The sequence below is a fragment of the Mytilus trossulus genome, chromosome 1 (assembly GCF_036588685.1).
Source record: "Mytilus trossulus isolate FHL-02 chromosome 1, PNRI_Mtr1.1.1.hap1, whole genome shotgun sequence".
Taxonomy (NCBI): Eukaryota; Metazoa; Mollusca; class Bivalvia; order Mytilida; family Mytilidae; genus Mytilus; species Mytilus trossulus.
The window spans coordinates 53,267,772-53,294,966 of record NC_086373.1 but is presented as its reverse complement, the minus strand read 5'-3'; the positions used below and the strand labels follow the sequence as shown (position 1 = coordinate 53,294,966).

Sequence of the window (27,195 nt, the reverse complement as noted above, 5' to 3'; positions counted from 1 at the left end):
AACTATAACGGACGAACGGACAGACGGACGAAGGAACGGACCCACAGACCAGAAAACATAATGCCCCTCTACTATCAAAGGTGGGGGCATAAAAATGTAGGATCAAGCTGGGTGCTTCAAATTCCCCATGCATCAAAAACTTTCTATGGAAAACACTGCAAGGTATGAAGGATCCAAGTCTTCTCCCTTCTGAAATATAAAGCTTTGTACAAATAGTTAATGCCTTCGCAAGATTGTAATCCCAATGTCTCGCATACTGCCATTTTTGTCATAGGCGAGACAAAAATCACTGCTGGTGGTGATTTTTCAGTGAAATTTATATATTATTTCAATAAAATATTCATGACAGGAAATGATACGTAAATCAGTGTCATCAAGTTCAACTTTCAGTGATTAACCCTACACCAGCAACAGTGTAATTGGCCCTTCTGCCATCTGACCAACATACATTTTATAAAATAATACAACTTACTCTGATCTTGCTTTGTGTGCTAAAAGCTTGACTACATGACTAACAATATCTTCAAGCTGCATATTTGGCAAGTCATCTTCTTTTAAATTTTCCAGAAGACCAGTATTAGCTTCCTCTTTTATTCTACAAAATAAATATAAACTCAGTAATTAATCAGGGGTGTGGAAATATTTGTTGTGGGAAAGTAAAATTGTAAAGTTCACTTGTCCGGAAAAAAAGTAACTTGCCCTGATGGTCCCAATAAATATTGAAGTATTTAATTGTAGTTAATATATGATTCTTAGCACTGTTTTGCATCACAAACAAATGAAATCCATTTGTTTATTATGTGTAAAAATTTAGGAAAGTCTATGGGACAGAAACCTTAGGCCAAAAAAAAATATATGTCTGTTTCCTGTTTCCCGACCGACCCTAACTCAAACCCCCCGACCCTAAATCTTTTTATTCAAATTCGGAAAAATTCGGTTCCAGTCGGGAAAAAAATCGTTTCCGGTCCGATCCAGATCTGTATTTTACTATGCCCAAACAAAAAATGGCTGCTCCCAGCACAAATGTGCCACAATAAGCGAGTTTAAAAATGTCAGCACTTGGAGGATTATTCAATTAAAGCTTCTTTAAAGGGATTAAATCATTTTGGGGTACAGGACCCTAACCAAACATGACATATAACCGACTGCAAATCTGACAGGAAGTGCAAAAAAAAAAAAAAAAAAAAAATAAATAAAAATCCCGACCTACCGACCCTGATTTTTTGGCCTTGGAAGCAGGAAACAGACATATATTTTTTTTGGCCTTACAGCAAACCAACCAATGAAATGACATGTAAAGGTAATTTTTGCAGCAGTTTTTGAATAAAAATTGTAGCCAGTAGGTACATGTAATGATATACTAATTTAGAGGACAGTGAGAGAAGAAATGAAATTTAAATATTGGATAAACTATATATATATATATTGCTTTTTTTGCTGTTTCTCTCAACTGACACACTTGCTTTGTTTTTTTTATAATTGTCTTGATGGGCAATTAAACCGTCCCTCCTACATGTATTTACCACTCTGACAACAAATAATGTTGACCTTTGATCTATAAATGTAAAGACAAAAAAAAAAATATTTTCCGAATTTCCATCCTAGATGTTTGCCCTGTGCTTTATAAAGTATTTTTCAATCTGAATCTCAATACAAAATCGCATAAAATGACACTTCCGGTGCATGATGGACAAAATCTTATCTTGTAACTTGTAACTTGTCTATCGTAACTTCCTCCAACAAAGGAGCACCTCAATCATGAGTATTCCACCACCAGTGCAAAAGTACATGTACATCTCTAAATGATTAAAATATAAAAGTCACACAGGTAGACATCTATCATCATTAAAAGGAATATTAAAAGTGTTTGTATATACATATAAGTATCGGCATAAAAATATGAGCTAATTCACTGTCATGAAATTTTAAATATTTCCTCGATATTCACAGTTTATTTACATGTACATGTATATATATGATTCGCAGAAATCGTTCTTCTGCATGTTTGCTGTTTTTATTTAAGATAGTTAACTTTTATCTGTATAACGCAGTGTAGTGTGGCTATGTACCCACGCTTACTGCTTCAAAGGACTTTATTTACGTCATCAAAACATCACCTTTTTAAATACAATATATTATAATATCCATTTCGTAAAATATGAAGAGTAAGCATGGACTAATATCCAATTGTTCAAAATATTTGAAAAAAATAAACAAAAGCTCGGTTATTAGACTTTTGAAGATGTAAATTAAAGCATGGATGCAATTTGGGTACTCCTCATTACAGAATCATGGATAGTTTGAAGGTTGATTCAAACTTTCACCTATTTTTTTATGACTCAATATGGATTAAAAATTAAATTGGTGTACCTATACAATAACGAAGGATAGGGCTACAAAATAAACACATTAAGGACATTTATTTCTTGATTATAAAAAAACGTAGGTAAAAAACTGTCAAAATTAGTGTTTCCTACAGGTGGTTTTGGCGTGTAATGGCGCCCTGCCCTTTTTTGGGAAAAAAATTTGGCGCCCTGCCCTAATTTTGTCGAAATTCTAGACGCCATGCCTTTATCGTCTGTGTGCCTTCATCAGCGCCCTTCTGCCCTGACGTCCTTTTCCAAAATTCTCTTGTGCCGTTTTGGTGAAATTTTGTTTTATCGATTTCTGATCTACAAGTTAATTACATATGATACCTGTGTGATTGCCCCCAGGTTAATCATGTCATTACAATCAATTACAATGATAAAAGACTTCAAAGGTGTTAATAACTATATAAGTAATTTAATTAGGACAATGTATCTTTTTGTCATACTTTTAATGAATGTGTCAGCGAGTGTATTTAGCTGAGTGTATTTAGCTTTTTCGATCTCCAAGTCACAATGGAGGAGTGTATAAATGAAGACTTTCATGACTTTAGAATTGAATTTAAGTCATCAAAATAAAACTATGCCGTTACAGAAATGCCTTCCATCTCAACACAGTTAACGCAAACGTGGTGGAAATTGATTTTGGAGTTTCTTCCCCTGATTAAGCCTATTACAAATTTGAGCTCTAAAAATATTATCTAGTACCAAAATAAGGAATAAATGACCAATTGAATATATAATAACATAATAATGTTACCTTAAAGATATTAACTGTCTTTGAACATATATATTGGAAAAAAAATATTGCAATTTCTACTTGATAATTATACTATTTATTAGCAATCCATGTTCTCAAGATTATCAAATTAGAATTGCACATAATTTTCTTAATTTCCAACCCTGCAATGGCTGTATAGCCAGTAAATGACCTTAAAACTTCTTATTGATGTTATAAAAGTTGTAATTCTTATATAGATATAATCAAACCATATTCTTTGATAATGGGTGGAGTGAAGTTAAACTATAAAAACATAATAAAAATTGTATGTTGATGAAGATGTACTATACATAACTACACAAACAATGACATAAAGACTATAGTTGAAATGCATCTTTATTTAAAAAAAAAAAACCCACCTATACAGTAAAACCTGGCACCCTGCCCCTTTTGAATTCAAGCTAGAGCTACATTGTAGCTAGCTAAATTGTGTTTATTGTTTTAAATATTTCACTTTTTCTTGTTTAACATTTGTTTTAATGATTGATTACAGATGTATATATGTACTTTTTATAGCATTAAACTAACTAGTATGTTTTAAATGAATCCATTTTATAGAAATTGCCTGTTTATAGTTAGTGCCCTAAAATTGTTGTCCATCGCGCTTAATGTGCCCTCTGAGCTAACAATTACCCTTCCCTTTTTAAAAGCTGCAGGAAACACTAAAAATAGGTGCAATTTGGGTACCGCCACGTTGTGTATACATGTAGTAATTATTTTTAACTGGTTGTTTATTGATTTCGCAATTATCCTCTATAATCTGCTTGGCTTCATGATAATCTAATCTCACTTTGATCTTCAATATCTAATTTTGCTTAATATTCATTTTTTCCTTATAGACCTTAAAATATAATCAACAATAGAACTACAATACTGGTATATCAGTTATTCATACTTCAAGGAGATTGATTGAAAACAGTTAAAGATTTTGAATAAATTTGACCACAGTCTTTTCAAGCAAATTTATGTTATTTAATTTTCCGTTCAGGTCCGAGTTTTCAACGATATTTTTCATATCTTTTTTTTAAATTTTATCATTATACTGAATTTTTAGTTTCACAAAATCTAAAGTTGAAAGATAACCATTCAATATTAAAAAAGTTATTGAAGTTAGAATTAGTCCGAACATAGATTTTCAGGTCTCTTCAGGTCTTTTCATTTCTCCCTTCAGGTGCAACTTTTGGCATCAAAATTTTGTTTTTAATTTAAAAAATTTAAATTTTAATAAAATGTGGATATTAACAATTAATAAAATTCCAACTTGAAGAAATTCCATCCAATAACATGAATAATAAAAAAGTTATTGCAATTTGAATAATTTTAGTCGTTTACTTTCAGGTCTTTTCAGGTCCACTTTCAGGTCTTTAGTGTAACCCCCAGTATTGTTTTTGTTTTTTTTAAAGTTACAAAACATTGCAATACTGGCAAAATGACTGGTACAAAACTTTTATACCAGTATTGTGGACAATAAATATACATGTATATATATACCAGTATTGTGATCACCAACTACAGGAGATCCAAATGCAGACATCTTCCTACTTACTCTTCTTCTTGAAGAATCTGCAGGTCATCTTGACTTAGTTTCTCAATAATCTTGTCAATTTCTCGGACTATCTCTTGAGGAAACCCAACAAAATCTTTTAAAACAAAATTGAAAGTTAGATATTCCATAACAATATTCACATATTCAGTTTGCTCCTTCGTGAGATTATTCAAAGTTTTAGAAATGTGTGGCTTCAACCCGTCTAGTCCCTGCACATATTGCTTGGCAAAATGAATTCCAATCCTTGAAGCATGGTGCCGTTTCCAAGAAGATACCCTTTGTGGTAAATGGGACCTCGGGGGACTAGAAAACGATGACCGTCTCATCCGTTTTCTCCTTGATTCTGATGAATATCCTTCTTGATCTGTACTGCTTAACTCACCTTCTTTAAACGATTTTGATGTGTGTTCAGCCATCTTGAATGTCCGTTAGAACCCCGTATTTATTATTCGAGAATCAAGTGGAGATAATTTCTGTGAAAACCCTCGGAACTACTCGGCCTTTCTGGTTGCACGAGGATATTGTACTGCATAGCGAGAATGGCCGAGTAGTTACGATTGAAAACCCGTCAATAGAACTGGTCAACTCGTACCAATGTCAACTCGTACCACTGCAAAGTCGTACCGGTACAAACTCGTACCATCGTCAACTAGTACAATTAAAAAAAAAGTACAATGTACAAATGTTTTTGCAAAATCTCATTTTTTTTTTATCATTGATACATAGATCTAGGACCATCTAGTGTAGTTGATTATGTAGTAGTATCAGAAGGTTTAATGTCAAATATACTTAGTTTTGAGGTTTCAGATTTTTTACCAACTTTTTCTGATTGTCATTGTTAGCTAGCCTTTCTTTCAATATTATGGCAAGTTATATTAAGAATTCGTCAAAATGTAACATAAATATGACTGATTTAACAGGAGGATACATTTGGAGTAACTCCTCGCCAATAAAATTTAGAGATGCTCTATGCCACCCACTTTGCAAGGCTAAAATAGATGATTTTCTAAAGCAAGATTTTGATTCAGAAAAAGCAGCTACCCAGTTTGCTGACATACTAAAATTAGCTGCTTTAAAAGCTTGTATTTTTAAAAAAAAGTATGAAAAATAAAAAAAAGACCAAAAAATGTAAATATTTTGATTCAGATTTAAAGAGGAAAAGAACATTTTTGATGGATAAAGGAGCATTACTTTCTAAATATCCCTTTAATCCAATTATAAGAGGATCATATTTTAAATGTTACAGAGAATATACCAAATTGATATGCCAAATCTAACTGTGTATGTAGATTCTTCATTTTTGGTCCTGTTTTCAAATTGGTCTAAATTAAAGTCCAAAGGGTCCAAAATTAAACTTGGGGTTCTTTGATATGCTGAATCCAAACATGTACTTAGATTTTTTATTATGGGCCCAGTTTTCAAGTTGGTCCAAATCAGGATCTTAAATTATTAAAATTAAGTATTGTGCAATAGCAAGTCTTTTCAATTGCACAATGGCAAGAAATATCTTATTGCACAATATTGTGAAATAGCAATTTTTTTTAATTAGAGTTATCTTTCTTTGTCCAGAATAGTAAGCAGGTCCCTGGTGAATGTAACATTTTAGGATGTACTGTACCTTATATAACACAGGTCCCTTGTAAATGTAACAAAGGAGGGTGTACGGTATGCCTTATATGATATAAGCCCCTGGTGAATGTAACATATGAGGATATAGTGCACCTTTTATTACAGGTCTCTGGTGGATGTAACATAGGAGTGTGTAGTGCACCTTATATAACACAAGTCCCTGGTGTACATAACATAGGAGGATGTAGTACACCTTATATAACACAGGTCCCTGGCGAATGTAATATAGGAGGGTGTAGTACACCTTGTATAACACAGGTCCCTGGTGGATGTAACATAGGAGGATGTAGTACACCTTATATAACACAAGTTCCTGTGGAATGTAACATAGGAGGGTGTAGTACACCATATAAGGCACAGGTCCCTGTCGGTTGTAACAGGATGGTGAAGTACACCATATATAACACGGGTCCCTTGTAAATGTAACATAGGAGGGTGTACGGTATGCCTTATATGATATAAGACCCTGGTGAATGTTACATATGAGGACATAGTGCACCTTTTACTACAGGTCTCTGGTGAATGTAACAAAGGAGGGTGTACGGTATGCCTTATATGATATAAGCCCCTGGTTAATGTAACATATTAGGATATAGTGCACCTTTTATTACAGGTCTCTGGTGAATGTAACATAGGAGTGTGTAGTGCACCTTGTATAACACAAGTCCCTGGTGTACATAACATAGGAGGATGTAGTACACCTTATATAACACAGGTCCCTGGCGAATGTAATATAGGAGGGTGTAGTACACCTTGTATAACACAGGTCTCTGGTGAATGTTACATAGGAGTGTGTAGTGCACCTTATATAACACAGGTCCCTTGTGGATGTAACATAGGATGATGTAGTACACCTTATATAGCACAGGTCTCTGGTGAATGTAACATAGGAGGGTGAAGTGTAACTTGTATAACACAGGTCCCTGGTGGATGTAAAATAAGAAGGATGTAGTACACGTTATATAACACAAGTCCCTGTGGAATGTAACATAGGAGGGTGTAGTACACCATATAAGGCACAGGTCCATGTCGGTTGTAACAGGAGGATGTACACCATATGTAACACGGGTCCCTTGTAAATGTAACATAGGAGGGTGTAGTGCGCCTCATATAACACAGGTCTCTGCTGAATGTAACAGGAGTGTGTAGTGCGCCTTATATAACACAGGTCCCAGGTTGATGTAACATAAGAGGGTGTAGGCAGAGGCGGATTTACACCCTCTTATGTTACACCAACCTGGGACCTGTGTTATATAAGGCGCACTACACACTCCTGTTACATTCAGCAGAGACCTGTGTTATATATGGTGCACTACACCCTCCAACGTTACAAAGGAGGGTGAAGTGCATTTTATATAATAGAGGTCTCTGGTGGTTTTAACATAAGAGGATGTAGTGCATTTTATATAACACAGGTCCCAGGTGGATGTAACATAGGAATGTGAAGTTCATTCTATATAATACAGGTCTATGGTGGTTGAAACATAGTAGGGTGTAGTACAACATATATAACACGGGTACCTGGTACATGTAACATAGGAAGGTGTAGTACACCTTATATAACACAGGTCCTTGGTAAATGTAACATGGGAAGGTGTAGTACATCATATATAACACTGGTACCTTGTGAATGTAACGTTGGAGGGTGTAGTGCACCATATATAACACTGGTCCCTTGTGAATGTAACGTCAGAGGGTGTAGTACATCATATATAACACTGGTACCTTGTGAATGTAACGTTGGCGGGTGTAGTACACCATATATAACACTGGTACCTTGTGAATGTAACGTTGGCGGGTGTAGTACACCATATATAACACTGGTACCTTGTGAATGTAACGTTGGCGGGTGTAGTACACCATATATAACACTGGTCCCTTGTGAAGGAAACATTGGAGGGTGTAGTACACCATATATAACACTGGTCCCTTGTGAATGTAACGTTGGAGGGTGTAGTACACCATATATAACACTGGTTCCTTGTGAATGTAACGTTGGAGGGTGTAGTGCACCATATATAACACTGGTCCCTTGTGAATGTAACGTTGGAGGGTGTAGTACACCATATATAACACTGGTCCCTTGTGAATGCAACGTCAGACATAGTGAAAAAAAATATGATAGGATATGTGGGGCACATCACAGGAACTTGCAATAATTGACTTAAATGTGTTTGTGCATTCGATTTAATTTTTGGTACTTGTTTAATACATATACATGTACATCTATAGGGAAATCCAAATTGACATCTGTTTTACACTCATGGAGTTGTGTAACATAGTAGCATACTGTGGATTCATTTATTTTCGTGGGTACCAATTTTTGTGGTTTGAGGAAAGTTTACTTATTCGTTGATATTTAATTTCGTGGTTTTGGCAAAGTCTACACTCATTCCTTTAGACAATTTGTTATTCGTTGAATATTTGAATTCGTGGTTCTCCTGTACCCACGAAATCCCCGAAAATTGGTATCCAACGAATATCAATGAATCCACAGTATTAATTTTATGTTTCTTATTTTTTGGAGGTCAAACGACCCCGATGACTTCCGTACACTATATACAGAATTAATGGCAAATCATCGGCACAGACCTGTCTAATGTATAGTCAAGCTATATTTTTATTTATTGTGGTCTATTAGACAGATATTGGTAAATTTAGTTTTTCACAAGGGCAAATAAATACACACTTAGATTTGATTATTAAAAATTTATACAAATACAGCAAATATGACATGTTGACATGTTGCCACACTTAAAAAAAAAATGTTTTTAAAAATTGCTTTACTCCTTTTCGGAAAATATTGTGTACGCGTTTTTCCAAGGGCAACCTAGATGATCGACCATTCTTGCACCTGAAACCGTCAACAAAAAGATACAAACAATATAATATACTATACTGGTATACAGGACACCAACGTCATTGTGATGTGCATGATGACTCATACCTTGCACATCTTAAAATTCTTCATTATGTTTTATATAGCATTGTCTAATTGGAGAATCGTCTGTACAAAATACAGTCAGACATAGGGAAAAAATGATAGGATATGTTGGGCACATCACAGGAACTCGCAATAATTTACTGAAATGTGTTTGTGCATTCGATTTCATTTATGAATTATTTCATATATAACCCAAATTACTTATGGCTATTTCTTATTTATATATAAATGAGACTTCAAAAATAATCAATTACTGCAAAACTAACAGATGTATTACCTTTATTTTTTTGTACCTTATGTTTGGTCAACGTATAACACTGGTTTCGATGATTTTTTTTTTAGAATTTGTAAAATTGTTTAAAACAAACAAAAATGTACTTTTAATTACATATATAGGTCCGAAACACTAGTTTTTAACAGAAGATCTTCTTTAAAAATTATGTATATTGCAATTGATGTTCTGGAGAGGTTTTAGGAGATGGGGAGGTGGTCAGGGGCCCTGTCTCCATTGCTGCATATTTAGTAAAAATATAAAGAAAGATCTGAGCGTCTTTGTTCAAAGTAAAGTTGAAGATGAGCTTCATTTTTTTGTTAGAATGTCCTCTTTATGATACTCAAAGGGAAGACTTTTTTCAATACGTATCTGACAATTGTTATAATTTTAAAAATTTAAATAAATCTTCTAAATTTTTATGGCTCTTGACTCAAGAAAATGTAACTCTTATGGAAAAACTGGTCTGTTATATTTGTGACTGTTTTGAATTAAAGAGATCAGGTATGCATATTGACACTAAGTCAAGTAAATGATTTGAGAATGAATGCATATAATGTAACTTTATTCTTTTATTCACAATATATATGTGGTTTTTGGCTCTGATTCTGACCAATGCTAATATACTAAATATATATTTTCAAGTGACTATTATTGTTGTTGTTACCAATTATCAAATCAAATCAAATCAAATCAAATAATTTTATTGGTGTAAATTCCTATACAGAAATGATACCAGCCGACATTTACAAAATACAGATACAAATACAAAAATAAACAAACAAACAGACAAAAGCAAAAAGAAAAAAAAAACAACATATTTTCTCAATGATAAGAGATACATATTTTATATTTTATATACCAATTATGTAAATCAATTGTATCTGATTTTATGCCCTTTATGGACCCTGTAATTTGGGAAATAAAAAAATATTCTATTCTATTCTTTAGTTATTGTATTAAGTATGTCGGATCCGGCTCCCAACTTTTAAAAAATCCTGCATCTGCATCGGATGGTGACTTTGAGAATACGTACTAGAGATCTATAAATAGCATGCGGGTTATTCCAACATTCATGAGTTATTGAACTTCAGCATGCAATACAAAAAGAGAAAAAATGAGGGATCGAAACGAGAAGACAGCGAAGTCAGGTAAACTTGTATGGCTAAATCATACTTTTTGTATGCTGCATTGTAATACACAAGTTTGATTTTATTAAACGTGATATTCGGGTTTTAGTCGTTATATATCAGCTAGGTTATAATATGACATGTGCACTAGGGGCGAACCCAGAATAAAGGGGATTCCAACAATATGTCCCCATTCAAAAGCATAATCATTGATCGTAATAAGGGGGTTCAAACCCCTGACCATCCCATCTGGATCCGCCACTGTTCACAATGTTAATTGTTACGCCGAAAGGAGCCTGGTACAGGTAACCTCTAAAAATAGTGCTATTCTTTTCATTAATCATGTTAATATTGTGGTTCTAAAAATAGAATAAATCAAAAGTATTGTAATAAATTCAGAAATTATTGTGTGCTGCTACATTTATTATTGCAATTTTGTCATTTTTAGACCGAAATGCGACTATTTTTTATGATACTGAGAAAAACTCGCTTCATTCATAATAATAAATCTAAAATTGGATTTTGAATTATTGCGATTACAATTTAACCTTTTCGCATTTTCGCAATGATAAAACATCGCAGTTATTTCCGAATACACAGTACATGATTGTACTCTCTATTTAGCTTCTTATAACACGTGTAAATGAAAGATTTGAATGATTTGTAAGTTCAACTACTACACAAACAACAGATTATTTACGTGATTTACATTACGCTCTTCATAGATATCTATTATATAGTTGCTTCACATATTAGGTTTGTGCTGGTAACCCATATTTATGCAAGTGAATCTAACTTGAAATGCTTCATTTTTAGCTCACCGGGGTCCGATTGGGCCCGATGTGAGCTTATGCCATCACTTGTCGTCCGTGGTCGTCGTCTGTCGTCATCGTCGTCGTCGGCGTCGTCTGTCGTATTTGGGTTCGTCTGTCGTCGTCTGTCGTCGTCTGTCGTCGTAAACTATTTCAAAAATCTTCTCATCTGAAACTACTGGGCCAAATACCTTCAAACCTTAACTAAATGTTTCTTTGGGTATCTAGTTAATGAATTGTATCCGAAGTTTTGATCCATCGACAAACATGGCCACCATGGCTAAAAATAGAACATAGGGGTCAAATGCAGTGTTTGGATTACATATCAGAAACTAAAGCATTTAGAGCAAATCTGATATCGGATAAAAAATGTTGAAAAGGTCAAGAACTAATTGGAAATTTTGCAGATTTTGGTTATTATCTTAAATATTATTGAAGATAAAGATAAACTGTAAATAGCAAAAAAATGTTCAGCAAAGTAAGACCTACAAACAAGTTTAATATGACTAAAATTGTCAAATGACCCATTAGAGAGTTATTGCCCATTTAAGGACAATTTTACACATGTGTTTTTAACGGTAAAAATCTTCTCAAATGAATCGGGTATAACATTTGTATTTTATTTCCTTGCACGTCAGGAAACATCAGACACTATGGCTAAAATGGAACGTATGGGTAAAATGCATTTATTTGCTTTTGAAGAAAATATAAGCAATCCAATGAACATTTAAATTGCATTTTAAGCCACTCATTGATATATAAGCAAAAAAGCAAAAATAATCAATGATGAAAGATTTAAGCAAAACGATTACAGGTGAGCGATTCAGGTTCTTGAGAGCCTCTTGTTCAATAAACCATTTACTCTTAAATGCATGAACCTGGCTAATTTTCATTTATTGTTGTATGACAGAATCAAAAGAATAAAACCAGATACAAAAACAGGTTAAAGAAATGAATATTTTACCAATACTTTCTATATTTTCTTACATGTGCATGTAATTGAAAATCTTAAGATAGCTCAGAGGCAGATGTAGGATGGAGTTCATTTGAATAAAAAAAGTCTACCCAAACGTTTGCATACCAACCAGATGCCCCCATATGTGAAAATCATAGACTAGCTCCTTACCTCGAGTTAAGATTGATTTTTGTTTTATTAATTTTTGTAGGATTATGTTGACTGATATCAAACAAAGGAGTACAGGTAATTACCTTTAAACAGATTAATGAATATATGTTTCAGATCATGGTCAAACTAAGGTTAAACATTTGTATGTTTCTTATATCAGATAGAATATTTTCTTTTCACTCGTCACAAGGGCACTGAACTGTGAAGACCATGGCTTCCTGTGGTCACCGTTCAATATAATGAACTTCGAATACCCATAGTAACAGTAGGTATTGAATTCTATTTGTTACTCCTGACCATTAACCTACAAATATTTTTTTTCATTATGTCTGGTTTGGTAATATATTCACTCTTGTTTTTACTTGGATCAGTTAATATAAGTGTACACATGTCATCTTTCAGGATACCTCTTTTGGATATCCCTGACAACCTTTCACATGTGATAAAATTGTTACAGTACTGATTTTGAATTTGGTTATCTGTGGTCAACATATACTGATATTGAAATTGGTATCTTTTCATATCGTAATTAGTTATCAAAGGTACCAGGATTATAATTTAGTACACTAGACGCGCGTTTCGTGGTCATAAGACTCATCAGTGACGCTCAGATCAAAATGGTTATAAAGCCAAACAAGTACAAAGTTAAAGGGCATTGAAGACCCAAAATTCCAAAAAAGTTGTGCCAAATACGGCTAAGGTAATCTATTCCTGGGATAAGAAAATCCTTAGTTATCGAAAAATTCAAAGTTTTGTAACAGGACATTTATAAAAATGACCATATAATTGATATTCATGTCAACACTGAAGTGCCGACTACTGGGCTGGTGATACCCTCGGGGACGAAACGTCCACCAGAAGTGGCATTGACCCAGTGGTGTAAATAGTTATCAAAGGTACCAGGATTATAAGTTAGTACGCATATATTGAATTTGGTTTCACGTGTACCTCTAGTCACCATACACAACGATTGTACTCGATAACCTCTGCTTACTTAACAACGACATTGCATTTTGTAACTGCTGGTCACCTGGTACTTTTTTTTTAGCCTGTCTCCAGTCAGAAGCATGCAGTTAATTTCAACCGGTTCTCGTTGTTTTATGTTTGTCATGCTTGTTTTTCGTAAATTGTTTTGTTCTATATAAGGCCGATAATCCTCTAAATTGAATTGTTTCATATTTTTATATCGGGCCTTTTAAAGTCGACAATCCGGTATCAGTTTTTCTCTTTGTTGAAGGCCTTATGAATGCCTATAATTTTAACTTTGGTGGATAGTTGTCTCATTGTGAACCATACCACATTTCCTAATTGTATATTAACATGTATATATAGTTTAATATTTTCTGGTTGTATTGAATTAAAAGGACATTTCCCAAATATCTGCATTCATGAGCAACTGTTAATGTTTTTTCTTTATTCTTTTGTAGAATTGGAAAGACCATCAAAGAGGCAAAAGAGAGGAGTAAAGGTTTGGTATACATTATTGTTTCAGCACGAACAAATACTATTGTTACATGTATATAGAATTCCATACTTTTATTACAATTAACACGATGAACGATATTTTCAATGATTATCGTAAACAAAAGCAGAGTTGAGCATACACATAATTTAATGTGGCATTCAGTCTCAAAACATGCTTCAATATTATTCCAGAATTATCATTATAAGATAGTTTCTGCTAGGTAATTTTATTTTATGAGGTTATAATCATAAATGAACTCATCATAGATACCAAGACTGCAATTCTATATTTATCTAGACGCGCGTTTCGTCTACAAAAGACTCATCAGTGACGCTCAAATAAAACAATGTTCAAGAACAAATAAAATACTAAGTTGAAGACCATTGAGGACAAAAAATTCCTAAAAGTTTTGTATCATATCTTTTATATTGCAGAAGGCTGAACAAAATGAAGCTGGTATGTATTCATTTGATTTGTTTTGAGATATATAATAATGACGACAATATAGTTAAATATATGCTTATTCCTGCAGTATTTCTTTTTATGATATCAACATTTAGGGACCGATTTTCATTAAATGGCTACTTTTGCTTGATTAATAACTACTATTATTTTTCTTTATGGTTGTATTGAAATACTATGACATGTTTACTCTTCCAATAGTAACACAAAACTGTTTAATGCTTCTATTTTTATATTTTAAGGTAATCAAGGACAGTCCCAGAAGGGAAATACAGGAGAACAGGTTTGACATAAATCATAGATTCAGCAAGAATACTAATATATATTATTAGAACATTACATTCACCACTTAACTGAAAGATTAGTATAATCAAGGTTCGTCATAGTAAAAAAAATAAAACTGACAGCAAAATTGAAATTGAGCTGGCAAACAGAGCATTTTACATTCAACAAAACAATGTTTTTCTGGTATATCAAATGTACTTAGTAACGTTATATTCATACTCATCAGATATTTTACGAAAAACGAACTAATTTCATAAAATTCCATATTATTGTTTATCTTTTATTTTACAGAAAGCTGAAAAAAAGAATGAAAAAGGTGGTATGTATCCATTTGTTTTGTTGTTCAATATATACTATAAAGGATTATAACAGAATAATGATATGATACCATAGCTTATATCTCTTTGCGTTTTTGATAATTGGTGACATATGTTTAGAAACTTGTTACTTTGTCATGATAAAACAAACATGCAGTTACATTTCTTCTGCATTGAATTAAAATGACTTGTAACAAATATCAGAATTAACAAGAGACTGTTATATGATCTTTTTTCTAATTCTTTTGTAGGAAAGGAAATACCTTCAAAGAGACAAAAGAGAGGAGCACAGGTATGATATACTCCATTGGTTCATCAAAAATAGAGAATATTGTTATATATAATTCATTATATCTATTACAGTCATTACGATGAATTATATTTTCAATGATCATCGCAATCAAAGCAGGTCTGAGCATACACATTATTTGAAGTGAAATTAAGTGTCAAAACATGTTACAATGAATAATGTCAGAATTTTATAACAGAATTATCCTTATAAAATAGTTTATACTAGATGATTTGATTACATCATGAGTTCATAATTATTTTATCTTTTTTATTGAAGAAAGCTGACGAAAAAGAAAATGCAGCTGGTATGTATTCATTTCATATGTTTTAGATATATATAAATGACGACAATATTGTTATGCTTATGCCTGCAGTATTTCTGTTTGTAATATCAATATTTAGTAACCGATTTTTATTAAATGGCTACTTTAGCTTGATTAATAACTACTTTTATTTTTCGTTATGGTTGTATTGAATTGCTATAGGACTTGATTATTCTTCCAAAAGTAACACGAAACTGTTTAATGCGTTTATTACGTTTCATTTTCAGATAATCATAGAAAGCCACAGACAGAAAATATAGGAGAGCAGGTTTGATATACATCAGCGGTTCAGCAAGAATAGAAATCATTGTAATCACCATATGACAATAAAACAAATTGGAATGCATATGGCAACCAGTGTCAAAGTGTTTTTATAATGAGTAATGTCTGATTATTTACCAAAATCTTTTGATCTGTTCATATATATCCTTAGACGATTGTTTCTGATAGATGATTTGATTTCATAATTAGGTTATAATGCTTTATCTTTTATTTTGCAGAGAGCTGAAGATAAGTGTGTTGAAGTTGGTATGTATTCATTTGATTTGTTGTTGAAAAATGTAATGATGGCGACAGAATGTGTATGCCTCTGCTCCTGGTATTTTTTTTTATGTAGTACCAATATTTGGTGATCGATTTGTATTTAATTTGAACTGATGTATTTGTGAAAGATTTTTATATAATGGCAGTTATGACTTAATTGAAACCATTAAATTTTCTGGTTGATTTGAATTTATAACTCTTGAACCAAATATCAGCTTTTACAAGCAACTGTTTCACGTTTTTTTTTATTCCATTGTAGAAAGTCAAAGTCAATCAGAGAGTCAAAAGAGAGAACAGGTTTGATATGCATCATGACTTGAAAATGGATATAGATTACTATAATATTGTATTCAATACACTTATAACAATTAACAGAATAAACATTGTTTTCCATGATCATCATAGCCAAAACCAAATCTGAAAAAAAGAATTTGAAATGGTACCATTGTGTACTTGCACCAAGAGCATGTTACAATAAAAAATGTGTTACTAGTTTATCGAAATATTTTTAATCACTTCAAATTTATGGTCGTAAGATTTTTTCTGATAAGTATATTGATTTCATAATTAGGTCATAATATTTTTTCTCTTCTTTTGCAGAAGACAACAGAAAATGAAGATGAAGGTGGTATGTATTTACTTGATATGTATTTTGTAAATATAGTTGATAGTTGAAATATTGTTTGTGCAGCTGCAGTTGATATGAAGATAACATTAAATGAGATTAGTTGTAGAACTTCTAGAAGAGGTCAAGATGAAACGGATATGTTATGGGTCTTATGTGTAGCTTAGGTAACCAATACAAAATAGTTACCTTTAAATTCAAATAGGCCTTAAAATGACTGGTGGTGATGATAAGATTGTTAACTACATGTATGTGAAACACTGTGGAACCCTTTGGCTAACACAAATTTAACTTTCGTTGAATCTGGTCGCAAAACACCTGCAGAAATAGTCTTGGGTTACCTCTGGTCATATTACCAAGACATTAAGTTTGGAAACCTCTGGTCTACTTACACATGCATATATATGTGTCCTTAGACAAATATTTACCTTTCACAGGTATTGAAATATTTACGCTTTGGTCACATACAGCAGATAGTTACTTTGGTTATTTATGGTCACATACTCGTGCTATGCATATATAAGTTTTGGTTACCTATGGTCATCTTTCACAGATATTGCAAATGTAGCCTTTAGTCATCATACATAGACATTAAATTTTGTAATTGCTCTTGACCTAATAATTACTTTGGTTACATATGGTCACCATACACATATATTGAATTTAGTTACCTCTGACCACCTTTTTGACTTTGGTTACACCTGGCCATTTTGCACAAATCTAGACATTTGTTAACTCTTGTCACTGTAAAAATGTATTGATCATGGTTACCTATGGTGACCTTACATCCAAAGCATAAATCTAATTAGGTTATATCCTTGTCACCTTTCACAGATATTTAAAGTAGTAACCTTGGTCACCTTACAAAGATATTAAATTTTACTACCTCTGGTCACATTATTAACCTCAGTGAATTCTGGACAAATACACCATTGAATAATGACTTCTGTTAACTCTGGTCACTCTTCTGCGTTACCATTTGTAATCATTCACAGATATTGAATTTTGTTTTTGACCTAAAACAAATATTTACTTTGGTGTCTTCAGGTCACCTTACACTGGCATTGCAATTTGTAACCTCTGTTCTATTTCATCAGATATTATTGTGGTTTATTGTGGTTTTCTGTGGTCAAATACCTACGCCATGCAATTGTTGACTCTTGTTTACATCTGGTCACCTTACAATGACATTGCATTTGGTTTTGTGTGGTTATCTCATATAGATATTCAATTCCACTAGTGTACTCTGTCATCATACACAGAAATTGTGTCAAGTCAAGCAAAGTGTAATATTCAAATATTGACTTCTGTAAACTCTGGTTCTTCTTTTCCGTTACCAATTATCATCATAAATAGATGTTGATCTTTGTAATTGCTCTTGACCTAAGACAAATATTTACTTTTGTAATCACTGGAAACCTAACACAGATATTGAATTTTATATTTATATATTATTTTGGGAGGCAGGACAAAGCCTATAATTGTTTTTGCATTACGTCATGTGCTTTCAGGAAAAATGTAACTGTATTTTCTGTGCCAAAGTTTGTTATAGTCATTGCATTCATTGTTATTCTTTTTGCACTAGTCATCTTGGTGACACATCATAACATTTCAGGAGCACCAGAGATAATTGTTGATTTGATAACGATGTACGTTCTATTTCTAAATCAATGTTTGTAAGTTTAAGCTATTTTCATTCGTCACTTTAGCCTTTTCTAATGCACAGACCTTGTGCATGTAATGTGTGTAGGATTGAGAATTATAAATAAAGAAAGTGACAAGCTGAATGAAGCAAACACTTTCTTATATAATTGCAGATTCGAAGTTATGTTATGATTCCTGGGAGGAAGAAATGTTGCAGCTTGCAAAAGAAGCCCAGCAAAAGCTTTCGCCAGCAGAAAGAGATGGTAAAACCCCGAATTATCTCATTCAAGCTGTGGTATTTCCAAATATACAATTAACATTTTGTTATACATCCCTATTTTAAATAGAATAATTTAATAACTATGGGTTGCAACTGAAATGCCTCCTTTGGAAAACTCTACCCTGAAAATACAAGCTAATCCTTTCGTGTTAATGTTTCACTCCAAGCATTGCTAGTTTCAATATCTAGGACAGTGATAAGAGCATAACCATTTGATAATAGGAGTGGGTAGGATGAATTTTGAAATGAATAGTATGGGACGGTTACAACTCTAAATTACTTGCCAAGACAAGATGGAAATAAATATTCTGACCAACAAAATGTTCGAATTAGTTTTTAACAATTGAAAATGAATAAACCGTACTTGGAACAGATAAAGAATGATGCAATGATGAATTGTCTATCCACTTGAATTCCTGCCACCACCTTCTGAAAAAATAATGTCGGCTTAAAGAAAGCTCAAAGACATTTTGTTATTGTTTTGTGACATGCCAACCTTAAATAAAGCTTTGGATTGATTTGAATGTTTGAAATGGTCGTCAGCTTAGCTCAACAGAAAGAATTGTAGAGCTACACAGTCAAGTATACAGATACATTAAAGTATAAATTTTAATTCATATAACCAAGTATATAATATATTTTGATATAAAAATGATGCAATGCATATAATGTCAACAATTGTTTTCAAATTGTAGCTTCCTGCAATGATTGGCCAGTTATGGTTCCTGGTAGACTAAGCCTAACAGGAAAAAAGAAGTTCTATGACGTTAGTAGGGAGGAAGTAAAAAGGCGAGTTGGATCTCCTGAAAACCTTTCATCGACTATGGTCTGTCAGTTGTTAAAGGTAACGACATTTGATTAAATCCGACTAGGAAAAACGTCCTTGACACTTCAAGTTGTTGCATTTCCTCATTTAAAGTCAATATTTGAATAATGAGATTTGATAAAATTATTAATTCCTTTCCAGTTTGATAATGCCTAGCATTTAAATTAATTCTTTTTGCTTTATAGGATCATTGAAACATGTTAAAACAAATGGTAATTTAAAGGTGGAAACTAAATATTGTTATTTCACCAAATGTACAGTGTTTCGATATATTTTTTTTTCTTCTTCATTGATTATATTTATTAATCAATTCACTATTACCCAATTAGCTCTACGGTACTTGTCATTCCTGGCTTTGTTGTGAGTATATCAGCAATTGTTCAATCCTTTATTTCATTATCTTCCCTAAGAAATTATTTTGGTAAGAAATGTTGAAAAGGATAAAATGTGTTTGAAAACGTACTATTTTTTTATTTCCAGAGGAGCAGATCAGTGGCAAATATTCCACCAGGAATTGTTATAAGAAGGAACATCAAGACTTCTATAAGCTTATTTTCAGGCCTTACAGAAGGAGAGGCAAAAGACTTGGCTGATGATTTCAGCAACATTGTTGAAAAGAGCGAAATCTTTTCAAGGCTTAGTAAAATATGCTCATCAAGAAAAGAAGCTAATGAAGTTCGGTAAGCAATTAAATTTTACAAGCCCCTCCTCTTTGGTAATAATCCTAGATAAAAAAGATGTTAGCTGCATAAAGTATGCTATGAAAATAGTTAAAAGCTGTCAAGAAAATAAAGATTATGTATTTTCGAGTATGATGAAGGAATAGCCATTTGCTTTTCAGAGGCCAAGGTTATTTTGGAATGTTTTATGATATACTTGTTTGGCAATTACTTGAATAAAATAACTGTGCAAAAGATAGGATGAACATTCATATTTAATCCGACAAATTTCAGATTAATTCAGGATATGGTTGTGTAGAAACATGATGAAGTAAAAATATATTAAGAATAGCCGGCTTTAGCTCAGATGGCTATGGGCCAGGGTAAACTTTTGCCATCAAAATGATAATGTTTAACTTCACCACAACCAAAATATATTCTCGACGATTATAAGATAACAGAAATTTAAATTAAATAAAAACAACATAATTATGTGAAAAAAGAAATTTAAGGCAACAAGAAATCCTTCAAGATTGACATATAATTCCCCTTCCATCTTTATTATACTTAATCGTTAGTTTTCTATTTGTTGTTGATTACTTGTTGCATTTGCATTCCAATATGCAATATTGTACTCAAATATGCATGTATACTATTAGTGTGCCAATCGACTTCAGACACAGTAATTTGCTCTAAAGTTGAGTGGCACATTGGTAGTTCAGTCAAAAACTTGTCCTTAATGAACAGATTGTTTCATTTTATGAATACGCCACCATCCCCCTAGACATAAGTCTTTTTATATCTCTGTTAACAAAGACTAACACATCAGTTATTCTTTTTTTCAGAGATGTTCTACTTAAAGCTGTTGACGTATTAGAAAATATTGGAGACCTAGAAGAGGGAAACAGACTTACTCATGGTTTTATGAAACCAGCTTTAACTTTTGTTGTTAAAGAGTTGGCAAAACACATAGATTAATTTTCATACGACCGCAAAAGTATTTTTTTTTCCGTATATTGGTATCACGTCGTCGTCGTCAGCGCCGTGCGAAGACAGATGGTTTCCGGATAATAACTTTTATATAAGTAAATAGAAATCAATTTAATTTTAACACAATGTTTATAACCACAAAAAGAAGGTTGGGATTGATTTTCGGGTTATGGTCCCAAAGGTTTAGGAATAAGGTGCCCAAAGGGGCCCAAAACAAGCATTTATCTAATTTTAGGACAAAAACTTGTGTATAAGTAATTCAATTGCTCTGAAATTGTACCACAAGGTTTAATACCATAAGTAGAAGGTTGGGATTTAATTTAAGGGTTATGGAGCATAGGAATTAAGGGCCAAAAAGGGCCCATAAACATGCATTTTTCTAGTTTCCGCACAATAACTTGTGTGTAACTGCATGGACCTCTCTGACATTGTACTACAAGGTTCAATATAACAAAGGAAAGCCTGGGATTGAGTTTGGGGTTGATTTCCCCGAACATGTAGGGATGAGGGGCCAAAAAAGGGCCAAAAAAGAAGCATTTTTCTAAGTTTACAGACAATAACTTGTGTTTAAGTGTATGGATCTTTCTAAAATTATACTACAAGGTTTCTTTCTACAAAGGAAAGGCTGGAATTGAATTTTGGGGTTCTTGCTCCAAGGGGGGTTTCTAAAAGTTGGGGCCAAACAGTCAATAACTTGTGTTTAAGTGTATAAATCTCTCTGAAATTGTACGACAAGTTTCCATACTACCAAGGAATGGTAATGGGGGGTTATGCTTCAAATCATTTAGCAATTAGGGGCAAAAAGAAGGAAAAACAAGGGTTTTTCTGGATAAAGGACAATTTATACAATTTAAAAGCAGTGTAAGGGAGGTAATCCAATTCCATTTAAAATATACTGTTATATATATGTTTGATTACACTGCTTGCAAATTATGTATTAAGGAATGATATTGTCTTGAGATGATTAGCCGTAATCTTTTTTTAGAAGTTACTATTAATTAATATTAATTTTAACCATGACTGTATGTCATTTTATATTTCAATATGTTATGATATATTTAAATGAGTAGTTATTGTTGCAAACTCCATTAGAAATTTGAATGGAGATTATTTTTGGAACAAGGGAAAGGGGAAGGTGAAAAAATTGGGGGTGGGGGTGGGTAAATAAGAATTGGGGGGGACAATTTTTCTCATTTCAGATTTCAGAAATTGAAAAAGAAAATTTCTTCAATTTTTTTCTTTGAGGGGATCAACATTCAACAGCATAGTGATTTGCTCAAACGCAAAAACAAATGTTTAAGTTCATTAGACCACATTCATTCTGTGTCAGAAACCTATGCTGTGTCAACTATTTAATTACAATCCAAATTCAGAACTGTATCAAGCTTGAATGTTGTGTCCATACTTGCCCAAACTGTTCGGGGTTCGACCTCTGCGGTCGTATAAAGCTTTGCCTTGCATCTGGTTACCATTAAACAAACAGCAATTTTATAAAAATTACAATAAACTTTTCGACTTGACGTTAACATTAATTGGTATCAGGTTCGTTCACCCTGATACATGTTCGCCTGAGTCCTTTCGCCTGTAGAGTCTGTTCGTCCTAAATTCACAAAAGTGTCAACGTTGCTATAACGAAAGAAGTGATATCTTTCCTTTAAAATCCATGACCCAAATTTTTTTACAGTGTAGTTTCATCCCCTACTTGCCTTTTGAGGCATAAACATGAAGAAATGAATTTGGAAAGGGTATAAAAAAAATAGCAAGTAACACACTGTTCACACTAGGGACGATATTCGTAGACAACGAAAATCAAGGGACGATAACTGTGTTCCCAGACCAATATTGACTATGGTTACCTCTGGTTACCTTACACAGCTCTTCATATGTTGACCTAGGTTACCTCTGCTCACCTTGGACATATATTGACCATGTTTACCTCTGGTCCAGTTACAATGATGCTCTGGTCACATTACACACTCATTTAATTTGGTAACCTCTGGTCACCTTGTACATATATTCACTATGTTGACCACTGGTCACCTTAACATAATACTCACATTACACAATCATTCACTTTGGTTACTTCTGGTCACCAAACACATATATTGACGTTGGTTACCTCTGGTCACCCTACATCGTTGTTCATATATTGACTTAGGTTACCTCTGGTCACCTTGTACATAATGTCATTATGTTGACCTCTGGTCACCTTACAATAAATTTACATAACACAATTATTCACTTTGGTTACTTCTGGTCACCAAACACATATATTGACGTTGGTTACTTCTGGTCACCCTAAACCGCTGTTCATATATTGACTTAGGTAACCTCTTGTCACCTTGGACACATATTGACTATGTTAACCTCTGGTCCAGTTAAAATGATGCTCTGGTCACATTACACACTCATTTAATTTGGTTACCTCTAATCACCTTGTACATATATTCACTATGTTGACCTCTGGTCACCTTACAATAATGCTCACATAACACAAACATTCACTCTGGTTACTTTTTGTCACCAAACACATAAATTGACTCTGGTTACCTCGGGTCATTTCAACTAATAGGCCGGAGAACTCAGTTATTTCGAAGTGCATTTCTTTAAGACATTAAATGGAAATTAAAAAAATCCCACCTGCGCTTTCTCAATAATATTTTTACAGTGTGGTGTACTACAGTGTACATCGAGTAGACATAGCATTTTGAAAGTTTTTATGGTTGCACACCTTAGTATTCACGAGAGTTGGATGCTTGTAGACTGATTCAGTGTTAATCTTTTATTTTGTTACATCATAAATAACTTTTAAAACATTTTTTTGTATTTTGTCTGCTGTTAGGCATTATTGTTCATGGAATCTTTTGTTTATTTATTTTATTGAATTATGTACAATATGAATTTGCTACAACACTAAATGAATTAGAAATGAATTTACAAATAAAGTGACCACATTCTGAAATGAGACATGAGTTCAAAATCTTGAGATGTACCAACTGTCCATTCACAAAAAAACTGTCAGAAAACTTCTAAGAGCAGTTATTTATTTTAAAGGACGATTATTTCCAAAACAGATAAAAAAAAAATAAGACAAGATAAACAAATAAATCTCATTGCAGAAACAAGGAGTTCAGTCCTAAAGGAGTTTTTGGTTTCCAGGCGATAATTTGTGTTAAAGTTTATAAAACTCTGAAATTGTACTTTTGCCTGAAAAGAAATTAATCTATAAGTTTCTAAAAAAAAACTTTGTTTGATTTTATCAAAAACTGAATAATTTCGGCTATATGATATGCTGAATCTCATTGTGTATTTAGATTTTGGATTTTGGATCCTGTTTTGAAATTAGTACATATTAAGGTTTGAAGGGTCTAAAATTAAACTTTGTTTGATTACATCGAAGATCAAATGTTTATGCATTTTGTTTGTATACTGAATCTAATCTTTTTGTTGATTTGGGGTATCAGACCATACTTTGAGAATTAAATTTTCCATTTTTGTCGAGGCGGCTACGACGGAGGCGGCATTAGCTAACTTCTTAAAAGCTTTATATTTTAGAACGTGGAAGAGCCGGATGCTTCATACTTTCTATACAGAAGCCTTATGTTACGAAGTTTCCGTCTGTCACTTGCCCATTGTCCTTGACTTAATGTTCGTGGTTCAGTGACTACTTGAAAAAAAAGTTGTATTTTTAGCCCACCTGGCACAAAGGGCAAAGTGAGCTATTCTCATCACTTGGCGTCTGTCGTCCGTCGTCGTTGCCGTTAACTTTTTACATTTTAAACTTCTTCTAGAGAACCACTGAATGGAATGGAACCAAACATGGCATGAATGATCCATATGAGATGCTGACCAAGTTTTGTTACTTTGTAGCCGATCCATCATCCCAGATGGTCGCCAGCGGGGGAATTAGTTTAACATAGGACCCTATGAGATATACATACAAATGAGGTGCTGATCAAGTGTTGTTACTTTGGAGCTGATCCATCATCCAAGATGGCCGCCAGCGGGGGACTTAGATTAACATTGGACCCTTTGGCAAATACATTCAAATGTCTTCTTATAGAGAACCACTGAATGAAATGAATCTAAACATAGCATGAATGTTACTTATGTAGTGCTGACTAAGTGTTGTTACTTTGTAGCCGATCCATCATCCAAGATGGCCGCTAGCGGGGGACTTAGATTAACATAGGACCCTTTGGCAAATACATTCAAATGTCTTCTTTTAAAAAAAACACTGAATGGAATGAAACCAAACATAGCATGAATGTTCCTTATGAAGTACTGACCAAGTGTTCTTACTTTGTAGCCGATCCATCATCCAAGATGGTCGCCAGTGGGGGACTTAGTTTATCATAGGACCCCACGGGAAATACATACAGATGTCTTCTTTAAGAGAACCACTGAATGGAATGAATTTTACTTAAAGCTGTTGACGTATTAGAAAATATTGGAGACCTACAAGAGGGAAGCAGACTTACTCATGGTTTTATGAAACCAGTTTTAAATTTTGTTGTTAAACAGTTTGCAAAACACATAGATTAATTTTTATCATTAACGAACAGCAATTTCATCCCCTTTTTCTATCATAGAAATTACAATAAAACTTTTCGACAGGCTGTGTCTACTTGACGTTAACATTAATTGGTATCGGGTTCGTTCGCCCTGATACATGTTCGCCTGAGTCCTTTCGCCTGTAGAGTCTGTTCTAATAGTTGTAGGACACATACTATACCGTAGATACCCTGGAAGATGTATCATAGGTGTAAGGCATATTAAATACCGTAGATGCCCTTGTAGATTTATCATAGTTGTAGGACACATTATATACCGTATATACCCTGGTAGATTTATCTTAGTTGTAGAACACATTAAAATATACTGAAGATACCCTGGTAGATGTATCATAGGTGCAGGACACATTATATACCGTAGATGCCCTGGTAGATTTATCATAGTTGTAGTACACATTAAATACTGTAGATACCCTGGTAAATGTATCATAGTTGTAAGACACATTATATACTGTAGATACCCTGGTAGATGTATCGTAGGTGTAGGACACATTATATACTGTAGGTACCCTGGTAGTTGTATCATAGTTGTAGGACACATTATATATTGTAGGCACCTTGGTAAATGTTTTATAGGTGTAGGACACATTATATATTGTAGGCACCTTGGTAAATGTTTCATATGTGTAGGATACATTATATACTGTATGTACCCTGGTAGATGCGTTTCATAGTTGTAGGACACATTATATATCCTGGTAGATTTATCATAGGTGTAGAACACATTATATACTGTAGGTATCCTGGTAGATTTATCATAGATCTAGGACACATAATATACCGTAGATACCCTGGTAGATGTATCATAGGTGTAGGACACATTATTTACTGTATGTACCCTGGTAGATGTATCATAGGTGAAGGACACATTATATACTGTACGTATCCTGGTAGATGCACCATAGTTGTAAGAAACATTAAAATATACTGTAGGTATCCTGGCAGATGTATCATAGGTGTAGGACTCATTATATACTGTATGTATCCTGGTAGATGTTTCATAGATGTAGGACACATTATATACTGTTTGTACCCTGGAAGATGTATCATAGGTGTAAGACATATTAAATACCGTAGATGCCCTTGTAGATTTATCATAGTTGTAGGACACATTATATACCGTATATACCCTGGTAGATTTATCTTAGTTGTAGAACACATTAAAATATACTGAAGATACCCTGGTAGATGTATCATAGGTGCAGAACACATTATATACCGTAGATGCCCTGGTAGATTTATCATGTTGTAGGACACATTAAATACTGTAGATACCCTGGTAAATGTATCATAGTTGTAAGACACA

The 27,195-nt window shown here is 33.3% G+C and overlaps 3 protein-coding genes across 3 annotated transcripts in view; 1 reads left to right on the top strand and 2 right to left on the bottom strand.

Moving 5' to 3' along the window:
* LOC134727238 (uncharacterized) overlaps nucleotides 1-5,141 on the bottom strand; it is a 29,754-nt gene extending 24,613 nt beyond the window's left edge. The window contains exons 1-2 of the mRNA XM_063591618.1: nucleotides 4,694-5,141; nucleotides 473-595 (exon numbers count right to left, since the gene is read on the bottom strand). Of these exons, the coding sequence (XP_063447688.1) occupies nucleotides 473-595; nucleotides 4,694-5,109 (539 nt within the window). The 5' untranslated portion in view covers nucleotides 5,110-5,141. The remainder of the gene's footprint in view (nucleotides 1-472; nucleotides 596-4,693) is intronic.
* Nucleotides 5,142-7,877: 2,736 nt separating this feature from the next.
* Nucleotides 7,878-9,245, bottom strand: LOC134726655 (uncharacterized). Its single transcript, XM_063591098.1, has 2 exons — nucleotides 9,230-9,245; nucleotides 7,878-8,404 (listed from the first exon to the last, which is right to left on the bottom strand). Exons 1-2 carry the CDS (start codon nucleotides 9,243-9,245, stop codon nucleotides 7,878-7,880), a joined length of 543 nt encoding a protein of 180 aa, XP_063447168.1.
* A 1,364-nt stretch (nucleotides 9,246-10,609) lies between these two features.
* Nucleotides 10,610-21,727, top strand: LOC134708590 (transcriptional regulator ATRX homolog). Its single transcript, XM_063569241.1, has 16 exons — nucleotides 10,610-10,688; nucleotides 12,646-12,680; nucleotides 14,033-14,073; nucleotides 14,505-14,526; nucleotides 14,775-14,815; nucleotides 15,109-15,136; nucleotides 15,386-15,426; nucleotides 15,703-15,730; nucleotides 15,976-16,016; nucleotides 16,249-16,276; nucleotides 16,551-16,588; nucleotides 16,892-16,919; nucleotides 18,734-18,823; nucleotides 19,536-19,684; nucleotides 20,147-20,346; nucleotides 21,171-21,727. The coding sequence occupies exons 1-16, from the start codon at nucleotides 10,633-10,635 to the stop codon at nucleotides 21,301-21,303; spliced, it is 999 nt and encodes a 332-aa protein (XP_063425311.1). The 5' UTR covers nucleotides 10,610-10,632; the 3' UTR covers nucleotides 21,304-21,727.
* The last annotated feature ends 5,468 nt before the right edge of the window (nucleotides 21,728-27,195 follow it).

What these genes read in the sequence shown, in the direction of transcription:
- LOC134708590 (XM_063569241.1), top strand. Translation starts at nt 10,633, where the DNA reads ATGCAATACAAAAAGAGAAAAAATGAGGGATCGAAACGAGAAGACAGC. An exon ending in TATCAAACAAAGGAGTACAG is followed by an intron (nt 12,681 to 14,032) that starts GTAATTACCTTT and finishes ATTCTTTTGTAG; the next exon opens with AATTGGAAAGACCATCAAAG. An exon ending in AGGGAAATACAGGAGAACAG is followed by an intron (nt 14,816 to 15,108) that starts GTTTGACATAAA and finishes TTTATTTTACAG; the next exon opens with AAAGCTGAAAAAAAGAATGA.